Source organism: Bos javanicus, chromosome 14 (genome assembly GCF_032452875.1).
Source record: "Bos javanicus breed banteng chromosome 14, ARS-OSU_banteng_1.0, whole genome shotgun sequence".
Taxonomy (NCBI): Eukaryota; Metazoa; Chordata; class Mammalia; order Artiodactyla; family Bovidae; genus Bos; species Bos javanicus.
Genome location: NC_083881.1, coordinates 61,882,927 through 61,893,277, shown reverse-complemented (window position 1 = coordinate 61,893,277; position 10,351 = coordinate 61,882,927). Strand labels below are relative to the sequence as shown.

Sequence of the window (10,351 nt, the reverse complement as noted above, 5' to 3'; positions counted from 1 at the left end):
TGACTTGCAGGATCTTAGCTCCCCAACCCAGGCCCCTGGCAAGGAGTGCCAAGTCCTATCCTAACCTTTTGACCACCAGGGACTTCCCTGTCCTTGCTCTGCATACTCACCAATTTGATTACTCATGTGAAAGATAAACTCCTGCATTCAAAAACCTCAATTTTGAATGAGGTTCTTAAGAGAAATTAACCATAAATCTTAGCTCCACAGTGATCAACGTCAAGGTTAAAGTGAAAATAGTTTTCAACAAATACAATCAACCAATTGTATATACCAAAGGAAATTCTTTATTGTAAACAAGATATAAAGTACAACAAAAGAAATATTGTGCAAATTGTAAATCACAAGGATTTTTTTTAATTAAAAGTTCTTTTTTGTTTTCCAAGGGTCCAAAGTTTTGATGGCAGAAATCTATACCCAATATAGAGAAAAATGTTAAATGGAAAGACACAGCGACAGTTTCACTACATGTTTTCAACAGTTGACTTTTGTTTTACATCATCCACTACACAACAGAATATAACAGAAATACTGTTAACAAAAGTGAATGTTCTATTTTTCTACCTATCTTGTTCCACATTCTCCCCTCCCCCCAAAAAAACTTCTATAAATTAACAGGACATTTATCCATTTGTGAATAATGGTCACTAACTTTCTAATTCAATAAAGTACATGTTATATCCTCATAACATAAGGGTACTTTACTGATGACCTAAGCCATCTTTTTGAAGGAGTTATCTAAAATCCTTAATATCCCTTCTTTACAATATGTTTCATCTTCAATTTTTTTTCTAAACAAAGTGCAGTGTATTTTAGAGTCTATGGAAAACACATTGGTATACAATTTTCAAATCTATACAAGAAACTGCAACCAACTAAGATTCAAAGCATAATAAAATACCTAGTAATAGTCATTTGTTGAACTTTTAAAACAAAAACGCAAGAAAAAATTGAAGCTACATTTCAAAGCAATTAAATTAACGAGGATTCCAATTCTTTGGGACCTCTTCAGCAATATACAGTTGCTCAATTCCAAACATCAGCAACTAGTGTAAAAATGCTAGTTCTAGATATATTTAACAACTACATCCACAAGTTGAATGGAAAGACTAAGAATAGTAAACAAGGTAACTCTAGGAAAGGATAATAATATTCGTGATGATACAAAACCAATTTTACATCTCCATCTCTGTACCGTAATGTTTTCCAGTCTCTACACTCTTGAAACCAGTGCTTTTGAAGAATCACATTGAAAAGTTGGTCTCAAGTATAAATGGTGAAAGTAAAACAACAAATTGTGCACACAAGTTCAAAATCTGTGCTACCGGTGGTTGGGGTGACCTCACCTGAAACCTTCAAAAAATATTGAATAAAAGCTTTCTTCTCTCTCTTATGTGATAAGAAACAAGTCCTGCCACTCGGTGACCTGCCTGTGGCCGCAGCACTTCTTACCGTCTAACCCAGGCTGGGCCTTCTCCCCAGGCCGTGGGGCTTCTGCTTGCAGCCCACACTGGAGAGCCACAGACCTGCAGCGGAAGCGTTTTTCTATCACCACTGGCTTCTGGCTGTGACCAAAGTTAAAGTTAGTCTGATTCTTCACCATCCGTCTATTACTGCGTGGGAGCCGGGGTTGGAGGTAGGGAAATGTCATTTAACTTGCTCACTTCCATCTGCCAGTTCGGTAGCTTCTTGGCTGACAGGTGGCGACGGGCGTGTTTGGTCAAATGGTCACTCCTCATGAACCGCCGGTCACACATGGGACAGGCGAACTTCTTCTCACCTGTGTGGGTTCTTCGGTGTCTGGACAGTTCATCTGAACGGGCAAACCTCCTTTCACAACCTTTCCAGCTACAGCTAAAAGGTTTTTCTCCTGAAACAAAAAAAAAGTCCTATCTTTATTACTATGCATTTATTAGGTCATGGTCCTTTATGTATTATATTGTACTTAAAGCTTAAAGACACGTTTTTTTAAAAAGAATCATCATTTGAGAAATTAAGACAAAAACACCTTAATGAAATCTTTTAGAAGACCATGCACTGGTGAATACCATCCACTGAACTGGCTGGTAAGGCCAGTTCTCTCTTAACATGCCTGGTTTACATTTGTGATCACTGTCAAAAAAACATCACCCAAATTTCTCAGACATAAGTAAGAAATGGCTGGTACCTGTATGCGTTCTCATGTGGGCCTTCAGATGAGAACTTTTGAAGTAGGTCTTGCCGCATCCTGGGTGGCTACAGATGTGACTTCTTATCCTCGATGAGTCAATCTGAGGAGTGACTTTCGCTGAGGAAGGGGAAAACCCGGGAGCAGGGGCAATGGGAGAGAGTCTGGTGCCATTTGGGCTCACCACCGGAGGCTTTGGGTTCTGAACGACCGGCTGGGGCACGACAAACATGAGGGCGCCCTTGGGCACCTGAGTGCCCATGAATACGACAGGTGGGCAGACAGCCGGCGGCTGGCTGGGTGGCGTGCTGGGGACGACTGTCGTCACGACGGGGTTGTGTGCAGGGAGGGGAACCATCTGGCAGATGACCGGCATAGGGGGCACTCCCGCTGTGGACACTGCGGGTGGAGAGACTAAGACTGACTTCTGCTGGGGAGACGCGGGGGCCGGCTGAGGTCGGCAGATGACGGTCTCTGAGGAAGGCACAGAAAAGTCATAAAGTGCAGCAGGGCTTGGCTTCTCTTCAACATCTGCCTCTGTGTCTCTCTCACGTTTGGACCTGTTTGGTGACACAGCGGCACAAGGTATGTTTTTTCTTGCAGCCTCAGGATTTAGGTGGGTTCTTTTCCGAAACGAATTGTCCTGATAGTTGAGGATGCTGGCTGCTTTCACAGGGCATGATCGGTGGTTACACAGCTGGGCATCAGCTGTATGACGAATCACACTGGTTGCCTGAGCCTTGGGGAGTTTGGGGGCAGGTATGGGGTTCTTCTCCTCTTTGAAAGGTACAGCAGCAATATGAGGCTTGGCAGTATCTGACAATGATTTGAAGTGTCCGGTAGGTGGCGCTGGTGCCATCAGATTTGACACTTGAGAAGGTTCGAAGTCAGAGGGACTGTAAGGTGGAGTCAAACACTACAGAGAAGAGAAATACAGGTTAACAGCGTGAAGAACGGTCCAGGCCATGATATAAATTGTAAGAGGCATTATCATTTACATTCATCTTTGAAACAATACTTACAAATGCTGGGATTGTGGTATGAAAATCAGGTGTACCAGGAAGCAGATTCTCTTCCTCTGACGTATCAGACACTGGAGTGACGGGTCTGTTTTCAATGTATTTCTTAAAATCAGACTTCCAACTGCAACTCATTGACATAAGTGCTTCTACAGCTTCAAAGTCACTTTTCTCTGCAGTTTTGTTCCAGGAATACACATTCTCTTTAGATCTTTCACAGATCATTTCCATTCTGTCCTCCTATAAATACAAAAGACTCATGTTATAAGCATATTGTTGTCATCCACATGACACTCAGAGTAATATGCTTTTTTCTTACAATCTGCACAGCTTTTCAAGATAAAACTTATTCTTCTCATCCCTACTACGAAGTAGTAGTGATAAAATCTTCTCCATTCTTCCTCTCAAACTTAGGCTTGAACATGGATAACCTTGCAAGGAACTTATTACTATCAAGGGGACCTAAGATTAAAGATACCAATCCACTTGTCATTCAAAAGAGGACTGCTTGGCTTGGAAGAAAAACATTTTATGTTCTTTCCAGAGTAGCCAACTGCAACAGGAGTCTATGACCAGCTAATGCAATAACACACACAAACATACACACACACACACAAATCAGAAAATTGCAAAAATTGCAATATTTGACCAAAATCTGCCAAAAATTCTGTAAGGAATCTGCAATATTCAAAATAGAATCTTATTTTTAACTGTTTAAAGAACTGCTCCAGGATAAAAATAACAGCACACGCTTTGTATTTATTTGAACAACTCCTCCCATCAGATATTTAATGCTTAATACTAAAGTTGCTTAAACTGTACTAAAATGGTTACCACTCTCCATCTCTTCAATTTTCCATTAACGTGATCCCACTTTTTGGCTTAAGTAGAGACCGTAAAAACACCGAAAAATATTCTTTACATTGCTAGGAACTGTTCTCAATTCTTGTTTAAAAACCCTTCGTGCAGAAACCTTTAAGAAGCTATTACTGCTCTTGAAATATAGCTAACAAGCAATTGCATAATCGCGCGCCTTTTACGTAAGCTGCAACGGACAGCGCATGTATGTGTAAAAGCCTCAAGACGCCAGTGCAAAAGAGAAAAAAAAGAGAAAAGGCTAGGCAGGACAGAAAGAGTATGCGCTGGGAAGGGCAGGAAGAGAAGCCGGGAGGGGAGAGGAAAAGGAGTGGGGCGCGAGGGAGGCAGGAAAGGGAAGAGCGGGCGGAGGAGCGGGCGGAGGCGCGGGCGTGGGGAGGCAGACAAGGGGCGGGGGTGGGCGGCGGGGGAGATCCTCGCTGGCGGGGACAGACGGATGGGGCCGCCCTAACCTCAATGAGGCTCGCGGGTGAGTCACTGGGAACATTCCTCGCCCGCTCGCACGTCCCCGCGTCCCTGCCCCCGTCATTGGCCAGCCAGCCGGGCGGCCCGGGCTGGGATTGGCTGGGCGGCGGAGGGCGGGGGCGCGGAGGAGGAGGAGGGAGGGCGAGGCATGTGAACAAAGCGTGATCAGCGGCTGCTCCGGGCGGCGCAGGAAACGTGAACTGGGAATTGCCGCGCCGTCACCTTTCACCTACTTCCTGAGCCCGCGGGGCCCCCGCCCTCGCGACGGCCCGGGGGAGGGGCCGCGGGCGCCGCCGCCAACCGCCCGGCCGTGCGCGCCCGGGCCTGCGGGGAGGGGCGGGGCCGCGGGCGCCCGGCTCCCGGCGCGCCCGCCCCTTCCAGCTCCCCGCCGTTCCCTTAGGAACCGACAGCGGGGCCGGGCCTCGCTCCCGCCCTGGCGGAGGCTCGGGCTGGGTCACTCGGGGACGAGAAGCTCCCTGGGCGCATCCGTTCCCGGCCCACCCCCCGGCCTCCGCCTCAGCTGCCGGAGGAGGAGCCAGGTCCCCGCGGAAACCCGGCCCCCGCCCTCCTTCGGCCGCAGCCCCCGGGGACCCGGCCGAGCCCTCGGCGCTTCCCGCCCACGCCGCCCGCGGGATCTCAGACCACCCCGACTCGCCCCGAAGACGCGGCGCCCCCCTGTCCCCACGGTTTCCGGCAGCTCCGGCCCCCCCACCACCCCCGCGCCGAGCCCAGCATCTCCACGAGTTCCCAGACGTGCAGCCCCCAACAGGCCCGGTTCCAGGCGCGCGGCCCCACGGCCGGCGGCTCCCGCCTCGGCGCGCGGCCCCCGCGTCTCGCAGCCCCGGCTCCCCCCGCCCACCTTTCCCACCCCGATGCTGGGGTCCCACTTCCCACCCCTTCCATCTACTGTCGCCAAGGCGGCTCCGAGGCCCCCTCCCCCGCCAAGGCGTCCTCCGGAGGAGGCCACCTGCCTGCCTGTTCCGGAGATAAGGGAGTCCCCTCCAGACGTCTGGGGTGGGGTAAACTCCCCGGGCCCGCGTGCCATCCCCTTGCACCCACGCCGGGCGCCCCTCCCCAGAGCCCCCCCACTATCTGCTGGGTAGCCCCAGTCCTGCAAGCCTCCGTTCAAGACCCCCCCCCCCGAGATGGGGAGTCCCCCCTCTCCTCTCCGGTTGACTCCCCACCCCTCACATGCTCGAGAGCAGCCCCCTGCCAGCCTGGGGCGCATTCCTTATCCAGACGGAGGCATCTCTTCCCCCCCGGCGCCAGGTGCAGGGTGGCCCCCTCGTCCCCCTCTCCTGTACTTCCACGCCTCCTAGTCTCGCTGACAGGGCAGCCAGCGCCCCCCCCCCGCCCAATCTCCTCACTCTTCCCACCCCTCCAGTCATCTCCCCCACCCCTCACCTGCTTCCAGTCTCCCAGCAGAGCTGCTCCCTTCCCCTCCTTACACCTCGAGCCAGACCCTCTCTCACTTCGTTTCTAGCTCCCAGCCTGCTTCTCCAGAAACCTCCCCCCCGCCCCCCGCTCCGCTACACACTCACCCTCACCAATGCCCAGTCTGCAGGCGGGAAGCCCCTCTTCCTCTTCCATGACTCCCCTGCAACCTCTGTCCTCAGGCGAGGCTGATGTCAGGGACTCGGGGGTCTCCCCGGACGCAGCGAGGCAAGAGAAGGGCTTGGGGCATCCCCAGGTGACTTACCGTAGCCTGCTGGAGAGAAGCGCCGCCGAAGTTGAGCATGGTTGGCTGCCCGGCCGCCGGCGACGAGCTGACTGGCTGCAAGGCTGTCCTTGGCTGCCTGGCCACAGACGGGCGCCCGGAGACACTCGACGCCGCTCCCGCCGCCGCCGCGCTCCGCGCCGTCTGCCCCCCTCCCCATTCAGGTAGCCGCTCAGCCTGCCCCGAGCCGCGGGCGGGGGTGGGGGCGGAGCCTAGGGCCGGCCAATCAGCGACAAAGGTGTGTGAGGCGCCGGCCAATGGGCTCGCGGGGCCACGCGTGATCAGCGGCTGCCCGGCAGCGTGAAGCCTGTGTCAGTGGAGCGTGTACACAATCCCCTGGCAGCGCGTTTCCCCGGGCCCAGCCCGAGGGAACTCCCGCCACCACCTGACTCTGTGGACGCGGCCCCCACCCCTCACCCACCCCCACTTTCCCTCCCCGGCCTGCAGTCCCCTTCCCTAGCCCGGGGGTGGGGCGGCGCCAGGAACCCGGGCCCAGCCCGGAGGCGCGGCCGCCGCGGCGCGCCCAGGCTCTCCGAGGAGAGCCGGGCCCACGTGGGAGGTGGGGAGGGATGCCCGCTCCGCCCATTCCCCTCCGCGGGCGAGGTCCCATCTCGGGCCGCCGCCGCCACGGGGTGGGCGGGACGCCGGGTGGCCAGGCTGGGGAGGCGGCGGCTGCAAGCCAAGGGTCCAGAGCCAAGAGATTTGCATTTGGAATCGCCCCGTCCTCTTGCGCTCCTGGCGAGAAAGGAGAGCCTGGTGACCGACCGAGCTGGATTTCTGGAGCATTTGCTGGGTTTTTGCCTAGTTGAACTGTGGGTAGCACCAGGGAAGAGGAGGCGAGGGAAAGGGAATCCTGTCACCGAGCGGACACCTGCTCCTGCGCCCCCCTCCCCGCCCACGCCCGGGCCGCAGGCGCTGGCTCGCCCGCTCCATCTGCACTGCCGGCGGCGTTGCCCGCCCCCGTCCGCCCCGCCCATCCTTCCTCCAGGGCTGTGGAGAGAATGGTGTGGGGACTGCAGGAAGCCCCGAAAACTAGACCAGTGGGGGTGCTGGAGCCATAGGCCAGAGTTTTTTAATCTTTCTCTGGAGCCGACTCTCAGTTGCAGAACCGAGTTTTGAGCTCGGTGTAAAGTTTAAATTGCAGTCTGCAAGCTGTTTCAAAGGTAGACCCTACCCCCACACCTACCCTGGGCCACGGCCTCCGGAAACGCTCTGCCGGGAAACTGCTGGTGGTGATGGGGGGGCGGGGTCTTCTAGGGTCTCGAGGCGCCAGCCAGGGCAAGCCAGGGAATGGGTTGCGTTGGGAATGCTCGCCAAATCGAATTCACGAAACTCCCTGCTCTCGGTCCCGCGAAAGCCCCAGCCACACCTCCACAACCCCCATCCCGAACCAGGTCAGAGGCGGTCTAGGGCCTCCGAACTGCGAGCCTATGGTTCTGCTTTGGCTCCTTGTCGGCTCCCTTTGGGTGATAGCGCGGCTTAAAACAAACTTAAAGCCACTCCTTGGGACTGGCTAACAGGGGGCAGAAGTCACTGCCCTTCCCCTCCAGTTGCCTCACTTCTCCGTGTAACTGAAAGGCTGATGATGTAAGTGTCTTTTCTTTCCCCATAATCACAAAAATGAGTATAGAAAAGGAATAAACTAGGGAATCCCTTGGCGTTTCAGTGGTTTGGACTGGGTGTTTTCACTGCCATAGCCTGGGTTCAACCCCTGGTTGCGGAACTGAGATCCCGCAAGCCTCGGGGCATGGCCAGAAAGAAAAAAAAAGAAAATCAATGAATTAAATATTTTAGAAACAGGCCCAGGCTAGCCAACAACAGTAGTAGTAATAATAATAGGATCAACCAGGGCTAGACACGCCCACTGAGAGAGGGAAGGAGGACTGAATGGCCGCCTGTCACTGCCTCTCCTGAATCTGCTGGAGGGGCGCCAGCTTAGCAGCTCAGGCAGCTCTTCCTGTCTCCCCTTCATCCCCTGCCCCGGCTTCTGTCTGCAGCGGCGGGCGTCCCTCCCTGCGGGCTTCCTTCCGCCTGGGCTGTCCCATCCTGTTGATGTGAGCCTGGAGGGGATTGGAGCAGCTGGCCCTGGGCACCTGCTGCAGCAGAGGAAGCTCCTGTCTGTGCCCAGCCTGCCTTCCTGTCAGGGAGCTGCCCCCGGGGAGGCCGCAGCCCGCCCTCCAGGTCCATGGGTCCCTTCCTCAGGAATGTGGGGCCTGCTGGCATGGTTCTCGTGCACGCTGAGGAGCAGGGAGCATTTCTGGCTTGTGGGAGTGATTCAAAACAGGAAAGAAAAGGGGTAGGAGAAACACAGTGGTGGTGGCAGCATTCCTAGAGATTCGGAGAAAGATGTTCCCCGGGCACCTCAGACAGAAAGGAACCTAAACTAAAGCCCTTGTTTTTACTTCTTCCCATATGGGCTTCTCGTCTCCCATCCAGCCTTCACAGTCTTCCTCAGTTGGTCCCCAGTTGTGAGCAGAATGTCTGTCTCCCCTCACTTCGCACTTGTGCCCCTCAAATGTCCCTCTGTGTCAGGCTGCCATCAGTGCCACCTGCACTCCCCCCACACAGCCCCCAACCCAGCCCTGCTGGCACGCCAATGGCAAACTCCACACTGGAACTAGAGTGGGCTTTTCAAAAGTCAGGACCAATCATGATTATCTGTCCTTAAAAAATGATCCTTTGCTCCTATTGCCTAGGAGGTTAAAGGTCATTCCATCCTGCCCCCAACTTTCCCCAGCCTCCCAGTCTTCTCTCTCACCCAGATATACCCTTGCCTATGGTCACATCCTCATTCAATAAGCATTGTATTGCTCATTTATCTACTGCATTCAACAAATATTTGTTGAGCACCTACTATGTGTTGTATTCACTGGGACAACAGCAATGAATAAGACAGGCGATGTCCCTGCTCTCAAAAGGCTTGGATGGGAGGATAAAGACAAATAGACTATGAGTGTGTGTGTTAGTCGCTCAGTTGTGTCCAACTCTTTGCGACCCCATGGACTGTAGCCCACCAGGCTCCTCTGTCCTTGGAATTATCCAGGCAGGAATGCTGGAGTGGGTAGCCATTCCCTTCTCCAGGGGATCTACCTGACCCAGGGACTGAACCCAGGTCTCCCTCATTGCAGGCAGATTCTTTACTGTCTGAACCACCAGGGAAGTCCCAAGTAGACTGTATGTAAATAAAAACTCCTTCAAGATGGTGGCCATGTCATAATCATCTTTGTGGTCCAGTGCAGACACTTTAGGCGGTCACAGTTCTTTAATGGAGGAAATAAAATTGTAGGTTGTCTGTGAAGATTCACTGAGGTTATAGGCAGAATGTGGACAACTGCCTAGGCAAAAGTATGGACCCTTCTAATCCTTTCCCTTAACTTGCATCATTACAGCAGCAGGCATGGAAAACTGTCATCTTAAGCATGAATGAAAGAAAGCCCTGAGCAGGAGTAAGCAGTACTTCAGTTAAATGCTGGTCACCCTCCTGGTAATGGTGCTGGTTTCTCCTTCAATTGGAACTGCGAAGGAAGGTGTGGGGCAGGTGGCTGACAGATAAAGATCCCTCAGTTCAGTTTTATGGATACTAAAACACATTGTCCCCACCAGCCATCTTCTCTTTGCTCCTTACAGTCAGTGGATATTGTCACCATTCATTCATTGCCCTACCATATGCCAGGCACTAGCTGAACACTGAGAAACAACCATAAAAAAAGACACAGCTCACAGGAGCTTCCAGTACAGTGAAAGAAGGAAATAAGTGAGCTGGCCAGCCATGACTGTAGTGTGATGAATGCTAAGTAGAGGGTGTGCACCGTGTCCTAGGTAGGTGAGGAAGGAAGGGGTGAGGGAAAGCTCTTTTGGTTGGCATCTAAGCTGGAGGAGAGGAGAAGTGGAGGTGGAGAGTAGAGAGAGTGGTGGGGATTCAGGATGCTCTGAATTGTCCGCTCACAAATTTGAGAGTTAGGATGAGGCGTTTAGGATATTAAGGGAAGCAGCCCCAAACATCAAGGGCCTTTGTGTGCCCTGCTAAGGAATGTAGATGTGGAACTTTTATATTGAGGACAATGGGGACCTACTGACAGGTTTTAGCAATGATAGTATAGAAAATTC

The 10,351-nt window shown here is 53.0% G+C and overlaps 1 protein-coding gene across 1 annotated transcript; it reads right to left on the bottom strand.

Annotated features, from left to right (window-relative positions):
* Positions 1-264: 264 nt before the first annotated feature.
* On the bottom strand, positions 265-6,414 carry KLF10 (KLF transcription factor 10). The gene is made up of 4 exons (XM_061439240.1): positions 6,227-6,414; positions 3,190-3,426; positions 2,168-3,083; positions 265-1,870 (listed from the first exon to the last, which is right to left on the bottom strand). Exons 1-4 carry the CDS (start codon positions 6,263-6,265, stop codon positions 1,611-1,613), a joined length of 1,452 nt encoding a protein of 483 aa, XP_061295224.1. The 5' UTR covers positions 6,266-6,414; the 3' UTR covers positions 265-1,610.
* Positions 6,415-10,351: the final 3,937 nt, after the last annotated feature.